Source organism: Artemia sp. Qi Xiang Cuo, chromosome 7 (assembly GCF_049724085.1).
Source record: "Artemia sp. Qi Xiang Cuo chromosome 7, ASM4972408v1, whole genome shotgun sequence".
NCBI lineage: Eukaryota > Metazoa > Arthropoda > Branchiopoda > Anostraca > Artemiidae > Artemia > Artemia sp. Qi Xiang Cuo.
Genome location: NC_142800.1, coordinates 22,877,606 through 22,895,460, shown reverse-complemented (window position 1 = coordinate 22,895,460; position 17,855 = coordinate 22,877,606). Strand labels below are relative to the sequence as shown.

Here is a 17,855-nt window from a genome sequence, read left to right as displayed (position 1 = left end):
TTTCTTTTTTATGAAGCAGCGAGATTTTAGGTGTCAACAATAAACTTTATTAATACCTCAATCCCCTCCCCTCTTACTCTCCTTTTCGAACCAAAAAGATGATAATTTAACTCATCTGTGATGAGTTATTGTAGCCCGGGCTAGATACAGTCTTTTCATTTATTTTTGATTTCATGGTCCCTGTTATCCTCAGCATTAGAGTGATAAATAAGGAAAATAGATGCAGATAAAAAAAAAGAGTCAGCAATTTTTTGTTTCGAATAAAATTTGGGATATACGAGCATTAACTTGAGATTGGATAACTGATATTTGTTGAATAAAGCACTTAATCTGTAATATAATTATCCGTTATAACTTATAGCCTAAATTAGGCATAGGCCTTATTATAATCAAGATTGTGCCAAGAAGAAGCGTAAATCAAGGAAAACTGAGCTAGACAGTATTTCGAAAATCCAGCTGATATTGGGTTTGATTTAAGTTTATTATTATTGAAAGAAACTTTGTCATATTCTAAAGATCAGCAGTCATATTATTAAATGACAGGTACCCCACAACTAGCAAGCTTTCTTAGAAGATGATGAGACTCGTTTCCAGATTTGACATAAATCTGAATTTTTACTAAAAAATAAAGTTTTTCCAATAAAAACAAAAAAGCGATAATAAATACGAAAAAATAATAATAGATTATACTGTAAGGGTAACGCGAAATCCCAAACGGTGAACATGCAACAGAAAATTTTGTGGTTTTAATTGCGATTGCATCTTCGGTACCCGGTGCGGTGCTCTTTAGGATTAAAAGTCGGGATAGCAGCTTGTTGATTTTGGTGCACTAGGAAATCCATTAAATTGTATTTGAAATCAGACAATTATTTAAATTGGGATTCGAGGGGCGTGTTAAAATTCTTTCCAGGATATTTTCTTGGTTAGAGCAACCACGAGCATATTGTCGCGTACATTAAAGTTTTATTCTTATGGCTTTGCTTTTCAGGCTTTTGTAGGGAGTCCAATATTATACAAACGAATATTTATTCCCTGTTTTCTCCGATTTACATTATCAATTTATTTCGTCGTTGCAAAATAGTTATTGCAGACAATATTTTATCTACATTACTTTAATAACTTCTCTGATCGCCAGAATTACCAATAGGCATTCTAAATTTTAGGCCACTTTAAATTTTATGGGTACTAAAACTAACAAGTTGCTGCCTTGACATAATATCCTTGAAAAAGAGACCCAACCTGGTTTGCCCAATCACCGAGTTTAGAAAATCATAAACAGAAATTCCTTTTACATGTAATTGACAGCACTTTCAGACCTTTGAGAAAATGCCCCTTTGGTGGAACTGTGAAGTTTCCTGTATCAGATGCTAAGAAAATAGATTAGTAATGGGGCTAAGGGATCAATAATTATCATAAGAACTTCTAGGTTTTAGTCTAACTTTAGTTTGAAACTCCTGCCTGATAAAACTAATAACTCACTGTAGCACCAAGATGCTTGAGGTTAACACAGCTACGCACACTCCTCTTCCTTCCCAAAATAATCAAGGCCTCCCTCGGTATACCCTCCCAAGAAGTTTCTATTTCCCTTAAATCTTTCCTTATAGCATCCCTCCACACCATTCAGGGACGACCTGCTTTTTCTTTGGCCCTAGACGGCTGGCCGGTAAGGACAATCTTTTGTAATATGTCACCCTTCACCCGAAGAATCTGCCTGACAGCTGACCTGTTTAATCAGAGTTTTCTGATTGACAATAGAAGCATGACTCAAAGAAATGGTAACTTGTCAGAGCAAGTTCAAGTAGTATTCTATAACCTAAACTTCAAGGCTTCACTTCAGCTCTCAGACTATTGGATCTGGCTCAAAGACAAGAAAAGATCATTCTTTTTACCGCTAACATTTTCCGTTCAAATGCCTTGAAAGGCAATCAGCAATAAAACTAAAACACGTTCAGTAACCAACTGGCTGTGTTTGTAACGGGGGCTATATTTAACTATGGTTTATGGTCGGTCAGAGTCCTCTTTATATTTAGGGGATTTTTTTTTGTTTAAGTTTCTAACGTCTTTATTTACGTTCCTTAATCTCTTTTTAATTTGATTATGAATACAAGACAAGAATTAGATAATTGAGCCTAATTCACTGCCATTCATTGAAAAAGTTTTGAAATAGAAGACTTCAATCATCCAACTGTTAATCAAAATCCCCAGTCCTTCTGAGGAGATGGCTGTATTCACAGAAAGGGTTTTCACAACTATTTTCACGGAAGGTACATTTTCAGAAAAGCTGAAAGCATCCAGTATTAGGTGTAAGCACCTGTGATTACAAGTATAAAGCAGAAATCTGCACCTGTAGTTTCAATAAATCATCTGATATGAGCACAACGTTTGGATCCAACAATTAAAGCGTTGTTTCTCACTGAAAAAATGGCTCAAGTTTTAGTGACGAAAATTTACTTAAGGATTTAACCAATTTAAGGGCAAACAAAGCTCCATATGCACATCGTTTCTCTAAGATTATAATTTGCAGTATTTTTCACATGAACTGCACATTATATTTGTCTTTTACGCACAGTCTTTTGATTGGGGATTTATATTCTTTATTAGCTATAAATGAACTATATAATTTTATTAAATTTGATGATTGTTATTAACGCCTTGAATTTGAGTTATTTAACAATATTCCAATTTAACAATATTCAAGCTGAATGCATGAAAATATATTTTTCCATGATTTATATGTATACTCTATCGATACGTGAATAAACAGACTTGGGTAATAATTAGTTTTTTAGACAAAGCGGTAAATATGGAATAATTCCCATAAATAACCTACGAATAAAGTACACTCGATGCCCTTTTTAATGCTCTTTTCGAATATGATAATCGTTTTTGGCGCAAATTAAATTTTAACCTAACCTAACCTTTCTAACATTACCAAAATATATAGTCTAAACTATATATTTCCCATGCATTTATTGATTGTCGATTTTGTCACCGACGATTCAATTTCTGGGTAATCCGGTTTTAACAAGAGTGACACTAACAGAGGTATATAAACCGTATAAAAAAAAATAAGAGAAAACAGTATCATCGTCGAGGGTACGGAAAGGACTTAGAACTAAAATTGTGCCAAAAGCAATTATTATCTTTGGAAAGAGCATAAAAAAGGCATCGAATGGTATGTTTATTTTAATGGTAGGTCATTTATGTGAATTGTTCAATATTTACCGACAAAGCTTTTACCTCGTCATTGCTGTACAAGAACATCATATTATTGTTCCAAAAGTCTCCGTGAACTATCGTCTCAAGAGGTCCCATCGATCCAGGTTCTTCATAACGCAATACTTTGTTTATATTATTTGTAAACACTGCTAACCTGTCAGCAAGCCCAGGCTCGCCACATTGGCGTAAAAATCCGATTTGACCTGGCATTGCCTAGGATGAGAAATAGTGACTGTCATTATATTTCTAAGAAACTTGGCTTTATCCATACTTTGAAAAAAGATCCTGAGTGGATTTTGAATTTTCGAACTTCGTTGTGATCAGAGTTGGTCTATGGCAAGCCAATTATAATCCTATCTTGAATGAAAGGAAGAAAGGAGAACAGAGACAGAAAGAGACCAAGACAGCGAAAGGGAAGGGGAAAGAGAGATAGAAAGAGATGGAGAATTCTTTCATTTTACAAATATATACAGTCAAAAGTTTATCTGTTTTAGCTGAAGTATTCTGATCTAAATAGCTGGACAGCAAAAAAAATAAAAAAAAAATAAAATAAAATCATAATGCATTTGTTACTTTAACTTTAACTTTTTCTAGCGATTACTAATGAATGTACAATTTCTTCTGCCCTTTCTTCATTTCTTCTGCCCTTTCTTCAGAATGCAACAAATTTGCAACTAAAATTCCAAAACTAAGTTTACCCTCTTTGAAGGGATTAACCATAAGCGGATCTCAAATGGATGAATAAATAGATGAGAAATGCACAATTTTCTACAAGCTTCTTTGGTTTTGTGCATTCTTGTCAGCTCTATAGTGACTATTTACTGGCTCGTGCATTGCAATGTCTTATCTTTTATCTGGTTATAAATCTATGGGTTTAACTAAGTGAAGACATATGTTTAAAATACAAGCTTGTAACGTAGGCAGCAGTGCTCCCCTACGCCTTGAATCTGATGGTGTGATTTCATTAAGATTCCTTGACTTTTAAGGGGTGTTTCTCCCATTTTTGAAAATCAGGCGAATTTTCTCGGGCTCGTTCCTTTTGTTGGGTAGCACTAAACTTAATGAATCTTATATATTTGGAATCAGCAATCGATTCTTTTGATGAATTTATTGATGTCGAAATTTTGTTTTTAAGAATTTTGGTTACTATTGAGCCGCGTCGCTCCTTACTTACAATTCGTTATCATAAACTGTTTGAAATCTGAATACACAGGTTCATTTCAAATCTGGAATCATGTTAACTGGATAAGGTTATGGGCTATAAAAACAAATAGATGCAAAATCATTCAGTTTATCTGCTGAAGAGATTTTCATTTATTTCACTGTCAAATAAAATGATTAATCCCTACTAAACTGTTATTTTTACTTCATGGAAAGGTAGTGTGGTCTTCAAAAATACCGACAATAATATACTAAATCCAGTCTTTTGTCGGGAACCGGTGAAAGTAACGTTGGTCCTTCTGTATCCGGTTTGGGGCTCCATGCAGCTAAATCTCGGACGGCTGACTGTTAATTTCCACACCCAAGGAATTTGAACCTCCCTAAAACTAGCAGGCCGGTTGTAAATTTTGATGCTCAGAAAAATCAACAAAATAATGTGGATCATAACTTGTAAAACAGGAGATCATTACCTATACAATACATTTAGCTAGAAAAACATTTGTCAATAATGTATATGGAAGAATTCAGTGAAGCCTTTAATTTATAAGCGCAGGAAATTTAAGTTCAGAAAACGTTTATATTAGGTTCAAACCAGTTAGAATTAGTGCTCAACATTTTGACAGTAATGTAAATAAGTTAATATAATCAATAGACTGGAGTCTCAATATTGAAATTATCCCAAAACCAATTTCTTTGCCAAGCCATACTTATGTTTTTGCATGAAATCAAATACTCAAATTTAATGTACTTTTCATAATCAGGAAATGCATCGACTACACCATTTTCGTTAAAACAAAAACTTCACCGGCGAGGTTTAATCACAACTGATCTTTCAACAAAAACCTATTTACAATTTTTCTTATGGTACCTTCAAAAAGAAGCTGAAAAAAATGAAGCGCCTTCAAATGTGATAGAAAAAGATGAAAGATCCTGCAAAAGAGATGAATTTTGCTTACAAAGACTCCTACAAAGAGGAAATGATCCCTGTATTTTTCTTAAATATTTAGTGCAATATTTGATTTTGTGCTATAACATTAGTACCTCCCTCTTAACAAAATGACTCTCAGGAAAATGTGTGGAATAGGCAGTTCAAGTCAATGGCAGTTGAGAAATATTTAGTTAATTTAGTTACTACCATACATTTCATTCGTAGCCTGTAACCTGTTGTAGCTTTTAGTGTAATTAAATATAAAAAACGAGTTTTTTTTAACTGAAAGTAAGACATTGAGGAGGGGATAGTTCCTTTCATATACGGAACAATTTCTGTTGTTTTAAGTCTTAATGTCGCTCCTTACTTTCAGTTAAAAAAACTTGTTTTTTTTTTGTTTAATTTCGGAAAGTTTTTGAATTAATGCAGGTTTTGATTTTGGCTCACCATACATGAATAATTAAAACAAAATTTGCATACTAATTCTACCTTTTTTTGGTTAAATGGCTTTCTCGAAAGTTGTTTGATTTTATTTGCGAATTTTTTTATTAGTAATTAATATACGTAACTTACGTAACGAACTTCTATATTCGTATATTTTTATTACGTATATTAGGGGGTTCGCCCCTAGTCAATACCGCGCTCTTTACGCTAAAGTTCAAATTTTTTTTTCTATTCTTTAAGAATGGCCCCTTAATCACGAAGGCCATAAAATACTAAAAAAAAAAAAAAAGTCCTTATGAAAATACAAAAAAAAAGCTTTAACGTAAACAGCGAGGTATTGACTGGAGGGTGAACCCAATCATATACGCAATAATTTCTGTTCGTTTTAATTTTTAATGTTGCTCCTTCCTTTCAGTTGAAAAACTTGTTTTTTTTACTTAATTTTTGATCGTTTTTTTTTTAAACGATCACGGTTAGAAATAAGTTACTGAAGATTATGAATATGATTTTTGAAAAAGGGGAAGTACCTAACGATTTTAGGAAAACCTTAATTAAGCCACTTTATAAGAAAGGTAATAAAAGTGAGTGTGGTAATTATCGAGGGATCAGTCTGTTTTCTGTAGGTTGTATATTACTTAGTAATATAATACTTTTTAGACTGGGAAATACCGTAGACAAAGTTTTAAGAGAAGAATAGTGCGGCTTTAGAAAGGGTTGAGAGTAGGTCGACCAAACTTTAACTCTTACGGTAATAATTGAGAAGGGTCCGAGTTGTCAAACACCTTTGGCCCTCAGTTTTATAGATTATGAGCAAGCGTTCGATTCTGTTGATAGAACAGCTTTAGTAAAGGTTTCATCCTTGCATAGTATACAAGACAAATACATTAAAGTGATTTGTACTATGAAAGAGAATAACACTGCTGCGGTTAAGGTAGGAAATAAGGATAGCTGCTGGTTTTTATTAAATCAGGAGTTAAGCAGGGTTGTGAACTATCCCCCTTAATTAGAATATTTTGATGGACTTTGTCTTAAGGAGCACAAGAAAGGCAATGGGAGACCATGGAATCAAATGGGGAGGAAAAAGTCTCCTGGACTTAGGTTATGCTGAGAATTTAAGCATCCTAGATGAAAGTGTGAGCAAAATGAATGAAGTTTTCGAGGTTTTGTGAGTTCAGGGTGCTAGAATAGGTTTGAAAATTAATGTTAAGAAGACTAAGTCACTAAGGCTAGGAATAAGTGAAGTTGAAAAGGTGAAGTTGGGTAATGAAAAGCTTGATCAGGTGCTTCACTTACCTTGGTAGTATTATTAGTAAAGATGGTGGGAGAAGTGAAGATGTCAAAAGTAGAATAGCCAAGGCTCAGGGTGTTTTTTCACAGTTAAAAAAGTTTGAAAGAACTGGAAGATAAGTCTGCAAACTGAGATTAGAATATTAGAAGCTACAGTGATGACAGTGGTCAAATATAGCTCTGAAGCATGGGCGCTCCGAAAAGCGGATGAAGATTTGCCAGATGTTTTCAGAGAAATTGCCTACGGATTGTTCTGGGTACCTGGATTACTGACCCTATTTCAAACAATAGGCTATACGAAAAATGTGGCTCAATACCGCTTTCTAGGGCTATGATGAAAGAAAGGTTGAGGTGGCTAGGGCACGTTGTGCGGATGAAGGATGACAGATTGCCGAAGGTTGTTCTTCTTGGTCAACCGTCTAGGGCTAAACGGGAAGCAGGTCGTTCTCGCCTGGGGGGGGGAGGACGTCACAAAGAAAGATTTAGAGGAAATGGGAACTTCATGGGCGGGTGTAAAAAGGGAGGCTTTGAATAGATTGGGATGGAGGAGGAGCGTGCATAGCTGTGTTGGCCTCGTGCGGCTTGGTGCTGCGGTGAGTTGTTAGTAGTAGTAGTAGTAGCTTGTTTAAATAATGTTGGGAAATACGGTGTCCCCTTCATAGCAATGTCTCTTCCCCCATGAAAACTTCCTCCATGGAAAGATCCTCCCATGTAACCCCCAAACCACCCCCCCCCCACTACCAGAAAAAATCTCCCCGAAAACGTCTGTATACTTCCCAATAATAAATACAATATATAAACATTGGGCAAAGTTCATAATTTGCAGCCCTTCCCCTTGGGACTGTGGGGGATTAATGATCCTCAAAGACCTAGTTATTACATTTTTCGACCATACTGAACAAAATGGCTATCTCAAAATTTTGATCGGGTAACTTTGGGAAAAATGTGCGTGGGAGGGGGCCTAGTTGCCATCCCTTTTTTTGGTCACTTAAAAAGGGCACTGGAACTGTTAATTTCCGTTCGATTTAGCCCTCCAAAGATATTCTAGGACCATTGGATCGATACGATCACCCCTGGAAAAAAAAACAAAAAACAAATAAACACGCTTCCGTGATCTTTCTTCTGGCAAAAAAAAAAAAAATACAAAATTCCACATTTTTTGCAGATAGGAGCTTGAAACCTCTACTGTAGGGTTCTCTGATATGCTGTAGGGTTCTCTGATATGGTGTGATTTTCATTAAGGTTCTATGGCTTTTAGGGGATGTTTCCCCTTTTTTCCAAAACAAGGCAAATTTTTTCAGGCACGTAACTTTTGATGGGTAAGACTAAACTTGATAAAACTTATATATTTGAAATCAGCATAAAAATTTGGTTCTTGTGATGTCTTTATTGGTATCAGATTAATGTATCGGAGTTTCGGTTGCTACTGTATTGAGCCGGGTCGCTTACTTACAGTTCGTTACCACGAACTGTTTGATTTCCATGGGTAGTCAGACAATGACGTAATTTTGTCAAAATCCTAGGGAGGGGGGGGGTAGAAAATTTGAGCCAATTTTCCCAGTTAAGTGAAAATGACAGTGAAAACTGAAAAATGAGCCATATAATAACAAACTCGTTTTATAGTAACGACTCGTTTCTGTGACTGCTTGAATTATCCAGGCTTATTTTAGTTTTGCCAATTTTCCCAGTGAAGTGAAAATGACAGTGAAAACTGAAAAATGACCCATATAATAACAAACTCGTTTTATAGTAACTACTCGTTTCTGTGACTGCTTGAATTATGCAGGCTTATTTTAGTTTTGACAAGATTTTTGGAGAAACTAAATTTCAACTGGGGGGAGAGAGGACAAACTAGGGCCTGGGGTAAACTGAGGTCTGGGAGGGGTGGTTGCTCCTACCTTATAACAAATTACGCCTCTGGAGGTAGAATTAGCAAACTCTGCAGTAGGCTTGGAGTCATCTATATTTCCCGGTTTTCTTGGTTTTGATAATATTCAGCCTACAGCGCTCAAGAGGGAAAAAAATTGGATTTTTCGGATTCAGGATCTCTATTTTTTTTTATAGAAATATTATATTAAAAAAAAATATATAGGATGGTGGACTTCTCAGGATTTTTGGATTTCTCGAAGGTGCAAAAAGAGGTTTAACCACTGTTTTGCCGACCAAAGAAACACATTTTCAACTCTAATTCAAGACAGAAGCGAATTGAATATTTACCCACATCGAGGTATTTTATTCATTGGGCTGCTCCAAATAACTTTGGCCCCTTTTAAAGTTTTGCTCGAGATGGAAATAGCTAGAGTGAATAAAGTACTGATTCTACAGGGAGTTATAGATTGAAATTTGGCGAAACAAAGAAATAGTTCAACTTTCGTTCTGCAAAACAAAAAACAGAGAATAAATAAATAGCTCAAATAAAATAAATCTAACCTTTCCAAACATGTATTGAGGGTTTACTTCCATTATCGTAATTTCAGATAACCACTTCATATGAGGTACGGGTTTTCCATATTTCCTGAGAAAAGCGATGCCTGCAGCATGATATTGCGCGAGGGCATCCAGTGCGATACGAACGTGTGATAAATCTGCCCCTGCTCGCTTGTTGTTCATTCGATGCCCAGATGCTATGAGGTCTTCTAGTACGATGATAGTTTCAAAATCATCGGTGTCATCCATATTAATGAGTGCGGACCAGGGATTACTGTAAATACATTAAGGCTAAGTGGAGGAAAACACTTTGGATTTTCAAGTTTGATGGTGGCTTTATTAATTGGCTAATTTTGACCCCAAAGAGAAACTTTATGTGTTTTATCTTAGGCGTGTGAAGATGCTCCAGGTGCCTCTAGTGCTGCAAAAGGATCAGTAAGTTCATGCTTCCTTTACACATTGCGGAAATCCATGGGGAAATCCGTCTGTTTCTGTTCGAACTATGGCTAAAATAACGCTGCGTTTTAAGGCAAAGATTTCAAATTATTGCAACAGCGTGACTTATGTTCTTACCCTCTTCTGAAAGCTGTTGAGAAATTGAGACCCAAATGACACCGTTTTTCTTAGTTTTCTCATAGCCTGGGTGCGCAGGATCATACAAGCTGGAGTAGCCTTGAACAAAAGTTATAAGATCGTGTAGTTTTGAAAATCCATACTCATGGTTTTATTCATTTAAAAACCTGGCCAAGATTCAGTCCTGATTTGACCAAAACGTTGCGGAAAGCTAGAGATTTTTTTCTAGCACGAAAACGGACGGAATTTCCGCACGGATTGCTAAATCTGCTTGAATTTCCGCAAAGTGTAAACGAACCATCAATGCGTGCTTATCCAGGTGTCCATGTCTGGACATCTCCTCTCTAAATACGCCACTGGGGCGGGGGTCATTTTTTCCGGGTGGGGTACCAAAAATATTCAGAAAATGCAAAACAAATTAGTTTATATGTATTTTTGTAATTTTTTACGAGATGGAATTTTTTTTTTGGGGGGGGTCAAACATTGTAACCAACCATTCATTCAGTCAGAAATTGGAACCAATATTGCCCCTATGACGGTTCAGAACCCATTGGCGGGCAGCCAACCATGGGCTAACACACATTTTTTCGACGGTTTTTCTCTATTCTGCTATATTTCCTTTGGTTTGATCATAATCACTTTAGACGGAGATGAAGGGGTCTTAGCAAACGTAAGTTGCCTATCAAATGTTATTAGCAGTTGCAGTGGCGGTGGTCAGTAATGAGCGGTCGTTTGGGAAGCTTAAAGTAATACTAACGTACCTCAGATTGGCCATGGGCCAGGAGTGACTAAATAATTTAGCATTAATGAGCATAAGATGGGAAGAGTTAGAAACAATCGATTGGGACGAAATAATTAATAATTTTGCAGAGGTTAATGTAAGAAAAGTCAGATATAAATAAATGAAAAATCTTGTTAATAAATGGAAACTTTGTTAAAATTTGCTCTGAAAATTTTGGGGAGAAAAATGGAGGGGGGCGTTATCAAGTTTTTTTTCCCGGGCACAAACGGAGGCCAGAACCGCCACTGGGAAAGTGTTTTGAGTTACGCAATTTGTTCATATTAACACATGCTACTACTACTACTAACAACTCACCGCAGCACCAAGCCGCCTGAGGCCAACACAGCTACGAACACTCCGCCTCCATCCCAATATATTCACAGTCTCTCTCTTTACACCCACCCACGAAGTTTCCATTTCCTTTATATCTTTTTTTTTGACGTCCTCCCACCCAAGGAGGGGACGACCTTCATTCCGTTTAGCCCTAGATGGCTGGCCGAAAAGGACAATCTTTGACAATCTGTCCTCCTTCATCCGCACAACGTGCCTAGTGACTTAGTCTTCCTAACATTCACTTTAAAACCAATTCTAGCACCCTGAACTTGCAAAACCTCTAAAACTTCATTCATTTTGCTCACACTTTCATCTAGGATGCTTAAATCATCAGCATAATCCAAGTCCAGGAGACTTTTTCCTCATAGTATATTCACATAGTATATTCATATTCACACATAGTATTTGCAATTAGCAAATATACAGACTTTTTTGGAGGGAAAGGAGGGGGGGGGGGAATTCTGCAAGGTAATATTTTTCACGGGGAGAATTGTCCATGGGGAGGAAAGATTCTGGGGAAATTTTACACATATGTATAGGGAATGGGATTTCTCGGCATAATTTGAAAACGGTTAGCAATTAAATAAAAACAAGTTTTTTCAACTGAAAGTAAGGAGCAACATTGAAAAGTTAAAAGAGCAGAAATTATTCCGTTAAAAAGGACTGACATGTTAGGCCTGATAAAAATTATGTAATGTGGTGTATAATTGCACATCAGCCATTATTGAGGGGAGCCAGTGGATATTTGTGTGGGCTGAGAGAGCGTTGCTAAAGCCTCAAAACGTACTTCCATGCCGAAATTTCCTAACTTTCAGTCAGCTTTATAATAAATATAAAATGAGTATGGGCAAGAGAGGGGAAATGGTTAGAAATTAATCTCTAATCCTTCCTGATTTCCGGGTTTCATTTAGTCTACAACTTTAATAATTGGTGGTGTAGTTTGAAAGGACTTCTACAAGAATTATCTTAGCGATAGATCATATGAAAACAAAAGAAATGTAAAGACAGTGGGGAAAGCATTAAAATCCAAACTGAAGAGTGATGAGGTTGAGGTTAGAAACAAAATTGCCAAGGGCATAAAAAACATAGTATAAGGACATAACGGTGAAATACTGTACAGGCATGTTAACCGATTAAGAGGAAGCAGTCATTGTGAGATTGTCCCAGTTAAACAGTGTACTAGGATCACACTTAGCAATAATGAAAAAACTAAAGAGAGATGGGCCGAACATTTTGAGAACTTGCTTAACCGAGATAGAGTTGCAGGAAAAAATATAGAGGAAAATGAAAACGTTTGTGATACATTGGATTTGAAGGAAGATTTTTTTTTTGTGGGGAGGAATTAGCAACAGTACTAAAAGGATTAAAAAATAATAAGGCTCCAGGTGATGATAGGGTGGTAAATGAGTTTCTTAAATATGGGGGCTCTGAGGTTAGAAATAAGTTATAGAAGATTATGAATATGATTTTTGAAAAAGGGGAAGGACCTAACGATTTTAGGAAAACCTTAATTAAGCCACTTTATAAGAAAGGTGATAAAAGTGAGTTTGGTAATTATCGAGGCATAAGTCTGGTCTCTGTAGGTAGCAAATTACTTAGTAATATGATACTTTTTAGACTGAGAGATGCCGTAGACAAAGTTTTAAGTGAAGAGCAGTGCGGTTTTAGAAAAGGTAGAGGATGTGTCGACCAGAATTTCAGTCATAGGCAAATAGTTGAGAAGTGCCTGAGTTTTCAAACACCTTTGGTCCTCAGTTTTATAGATTATGAGCAAGCGTTCGACTCTGTTGATAGAAGAGCTTTAGTAAAGGTTTTATCCTTGTACGGTATACCAGACAAATACATTAAAGTGATTAGTGCTATGTACGAGAATAACACTGCTGCGGTTAAGGTAGGAAATGAGGTTAGCAGCTGGTTTTGTATTAAATCAGGAGTTAAGCAGGGTTGTGTTCTATCCCCTTTATATGGATTATTTTGATGGACTTTGTCTTAAGGAGCACAGGAAAGGCAATGGGACACCATGGAATCAAATGGGGAGGAAAAGTCTCCTTGACTTAGATTATGCTGATGATTTAATCATCCTAGATGAAAGTGTGAGCAAAATGAATGCAGTTTTAGAGGTTTTGCCAGTTCAGGGAGCTAGAATAGGTTTGAAAATTAATGTTAGGAAGACTAAGTCAATAAGGCTAGGAATAAGTGAAGATGAAAAGGTGACGTTGGGTAATGAAAAGACTGATCAGGTGGGCAGCTTCACTTACCTTGGTAGTATTATTAGTAAAGATGGTGGGAGCAGTGAAGATGTTAAAAATAGAATAGCCAAGGCTCAGGGTGTTTGCTACAGTGATGACAGTGGTCAAATATGGCTCTGAAGCATGGACGCTCCGAAAAACGGATGAAGATTTGCTAGATGTTTTCCAGAGAAATTGCTTAAGGATTGTTCTGGGTACCCGGCTGACTGACCGTATTTCAAACAATAGGCTATACAAAAAATGTGGTTCAATACCGCTCTCTAGGGCTGTAGTGAAAGAAAGGTTGAGGTGGTTAGGGCACGTTGTGCGGATGAAGGATGACAGATTGCCGAAGATTGTTCTTTTCGACCAACCATCTAGGGCTAAACGGAAAGCAGGTCGTCCCCGTCTGGGGTGGGAGGACGTCATAAAGAAAGATTTATTGGAAATGGGAACTTCGTGGGTGGGTGTAAAAAGGATGCTTTGAATAGATTGGGATGGAGGAGGAGCGTGCGTAGTTGTGTTGGCCTCAGGCGGCTTGGTGCTGCGGTGAGTTGTTAGTAGTTGTTAGTAGTAGTAGTAGTAGTAGTAGTTTGAAAGCATCGTACTTTTTGCAACATTTTTTTATATGTAGCATAAAAGGTTGCATCTACATGCCTACCAGTACAAAGGTGCAAAAGTTGGGTGAGACATCATGAGAGTCGCCAGAAAATTTCTTGGGTGAAAGGAGGGGTGGGAGGTTAACAAGTGCTATCAGAAGGTTTGTTTGCACTGGGTTTAAATGGCAGTGTTTCTCATTTCCAATGTGTTTACATATACAATGTTTATTATGTTCAGATCCCCCACCCCCCTAATAAGTATTCAAGGGGTTAATTTTTTCAGGGGATGAATATCATTCTCCAAACATTGTTCTAATAATATTAAACTAACATGTAAAAAATGTGATCTGAAGGAGTGAGTAGTAGACCCCTTTCATATTTAAGAAAGCCTCGATTTAAAGAGCTGGTACTAACAAAACCGTAAGTAAAGAGCAACCGTTGTCAATACAAACCGAAACTCCAAAAAATTTAAATTGAAACATATATAACAAAAAATTCACTATTCCTGCTGATTCTGAATATGCAAAATTATTAATTTAAGTTACTTATTAAAAGTATTTTACTCGGGAAAAGTTTCATAATGTAGAAACAGGAAATAAACTTCTCTAAAAAGTACCACCTTCGTTTTAGAATCTATGCAAAGAAATTCAGCAGGTATGAGATACCCAAAGGCCCTACCCACAAAACGTGAAATTGTTCCCTCATTAAGCGCTAAAATTCTCTCTGGGAAAAGAACGTATTTACAGTGATGGGTTATTGTAAATTGAAACACAATATTCGTACCCAGGTCTATTAAAATCTCCCATTATTTAATGTGTCCCATCCAATGAGCAAATCTGAAAATTTCGTTTGACTAACTTTGAAAAAGGTATTAATTTTACTGCTGAAATAGAACTACAAACGTAGACATTGACTGAAAAATGAATAGTAAGAACAATATGGTAAAAACAAAACTATGTAAGGCACACGGTAAAACTAATTCATTGTTTGACCCCAGCAACAACTAGAGATTATTAGCGCTTTTAAAAAGTTCGTTTTTCCAGTTTTGGCTATTGTGTTTCAGCAGTAGATCTGATTTATGACATAATTTGGACACACTTTATAGTTTTAATAAGTTATTAATAATATTTTCCTTGTGCAATTTCCGGTCGGCAGAAAGCAGTAGTGGAAGTAGTAAATGTAGCAGCGGTAGTAGCATTAGTATTAGAATGCACATACTGCCTTTTGGTCAATTGATCTTCCCCTTTAAAAATTTTCTGGAAGTTCCAACTTAATATTCAAATTCATTCTTGAGATATGCTCTTTGGACAATGTGCGTACACATAGTGTCTTTTGATTTAGTTCAAATTTCCGCTCAATATACTGTGGTTATAGAAGTAGTAGTTGAAGAAGTCAATAAGAATTCCAAAAATAGGGATAGGTCCTTTTATTAGACAGTGAAACGAAAATATAAAACAAAAACTCTAAATATTTCGATGACACAGTCGGTCATCATCATAAGTAGAGCTACTAACTTATCAAAATTAAAACAAACTGCTTTTATACTAAACAAAATAATCACTTCCGGGTCAAAGCAAGTTACCGGTCCATTGACTTAAAAAGTTCACTAACTGTTCTTGAATTTTATAATAATGCGTTTAGTAAAGGTGGTACAAGTTTCTTCGAAATTGCAGGTCAAAGCAGGTTACCGTCCATTGACTTAGAAAGTTCACTAACTGTTCTTGAATCTTGTAATACTGCGTTGAATATTCTTCTAATTACAAATGAAATAATGCTGAATTTGCAGGTGCTAAATTTATCATTTTATTCTTCTATTCTTTTATTCTTTTATTCTTCTAGAGTTACTAACTTTTAATTCTGATAGAAAAGGCAGTGTGGTCATGGAGAATAATAGTAACGTCGTATATATGGGGATGACTGACCAACTTCAGAATCAACAACATTTCATTTGCTATTATAAGAATAAAATGATAAATTTAGCACCTGTAATTTCATCATTATTTCATTTTTAATTAGAAGAATGTTTAACGCAGCATTACAAGATCCAAGAACAGTTAGTGAACTTTCTAAGTCAATGGACCGGTAAACTGCTTTGACCTACAGTTTCGAAGAAACTTGTACCACCTTTACTCAACGTACCACCTTTACAAGTTATATATATATATATATATATATATATATATATATATATATATATATATATATATATATATATATATATATATATATATATATATATATATATATATATATATATATATATATATATATATATATATATATATATATATATATATAACTTGGCACACGGTAGGCTTGTGTATATGTAATTCTCGCTGCCGCTTGTCTTCTAATCACAGATAATCGTAACTTCTTCTTGATGTCATGGTGTCAGGGTGGGGAATGAATTTAAAAATAAGAAAAAACAGGCAATTTATACAAAAAAGAAATATGAAAAATTTTGCCGACAGTACAAAAACTTTGAGGTTGCAGAGGGTTTGGGCTCCGATACCCACCCATGTTTCACTCCCCGACGTAAAATCTTAATATATTAACAAACATGGCTTACTCGTTATCTGGATCCTTATAAATTTCAGTGGTTACTTTAGTGTCGTCAAGATGAGCATAGTATAACCGTGGAGACTTAAGATGGATTTTTTCTTGAATTTCGTGCTGATCTATGAGGTCTTGAAGGGCAGGTAAATATTCTCGGTAAAGCTTGATTTCCCTGTCATGAAGTTGAGAAGATTTTGCCATGTTTCGAAGAGTTTTGGTATGGGGTAGCACCTAAGAAGCGAAACCAAGAATAAGAAATTAGAGAAGAAAAGAAGTGGATAATTTAAAACAACGCTTATTCATCAAGATCATTGTTTGGGTGCTACTGTCTGGAAAGTTTTGTGACTATCTATACCGGACATTTTAGTCACGAAGACAGGTAAAACTAAAGTCAGTTCTTCGGTACCCAGGTACCTCTTTTGATCTAAGATTGAGGCAGGTGAATGCTAATTTCGATGCCTCAGAAACTTAATAAAAGATCTAAAGCCGAACTGGCCAGCCACGACAAAAAAAAAAACACAATAAAATGAATATAAAGACGACAAACGGGTCTATGGCCAGTAAATGAAGACGAAGAAAAACAGCAAAACACAAACTAATATTTCGCTCGTATCTAACAAGGCGTCTTCAGCTTAGGAGAAAAAAAAATAGAAAAACTAAAACTAAAAAATATATGTAAAACTAAAATAGACTACCCTAAAATATATAATATACAATTACTTAACATTTCCAAATATTGTTGATGAAGGTAGCTACAAATTGTAAATGTTAAGTAATTGTATGTTAAATATTTTAGGGTAGTCTATTTTAGTTCCCAGTTCACAGGTTCCCAGTTTCCCATTAGTAATTCCAAGTTCACCGGTATAGTGAAACGTCTCCTCAGCAACGTCACGGAGGACCTTCTGAAAAGTCTCTCAAAAGACTGTGAAAAAGCAATCAAGTGCGGCAATTCGCAAGCGTTTAAAATGTATTACCCTCTAAAAGTGCATTGTCCGCTGGCTTAACGAACCCGATTAAAATTGGTTTCGAACTATTCCGTCTAGAAGAATTCTGCTTTTTGCCTCGAAGGTGTTATCGGTGTCATCATGTGGGGCACATAGCGGCAGACTGTAAGGAAGCTGAAACTTGTAGCCGATGTGGAGAAACTGGCCACACAAGCTCCCCTGAGAACCCTTGTCAAAATCCTACTCGGTGCCTGAACTGCAATTCGACTAGGCACACATGTTATTACTATGCCTGTCCTGATACCAGAAAAAAACTTGAAAGATGGATCACGCTCCCAAAATCTGTAGTATTCTGTCTTGGAATATAAATGGGAA

The 17,855-nt window shown here is 36.0% G+C and overlaps 1 protein-coding gene across 1 annotated transcript in view; it reads right to left on the bottom strand.

Moving 5' to 3' along the window:
- Positions 1-17,855, bottom strand: part of LOC148950060 (uncharacterized) — a 52,089-nt gene that overhangs the window by 9,857 nt on the left and 24,377 nt on the right. The window contains exons 4-6 of the mRNA XM_089091432.1: positions 16,550-16,767; positions 9,470-9,740; positions 3,241-3,432 (exon numbers count right to left, since the gene is read on the bottom strand). Of these exons, the coding sequence (XP_088947558.1) occupies positions 3,241-3,432; positions 9,470-9,740; positions 16,550-16,767 (681 nt within the window). The remainder of the gene's footprint in view (positions 1-3,240; positions 3,433-9,469; positions 9,741-16,549; positions 16,768-17,855) is intronic.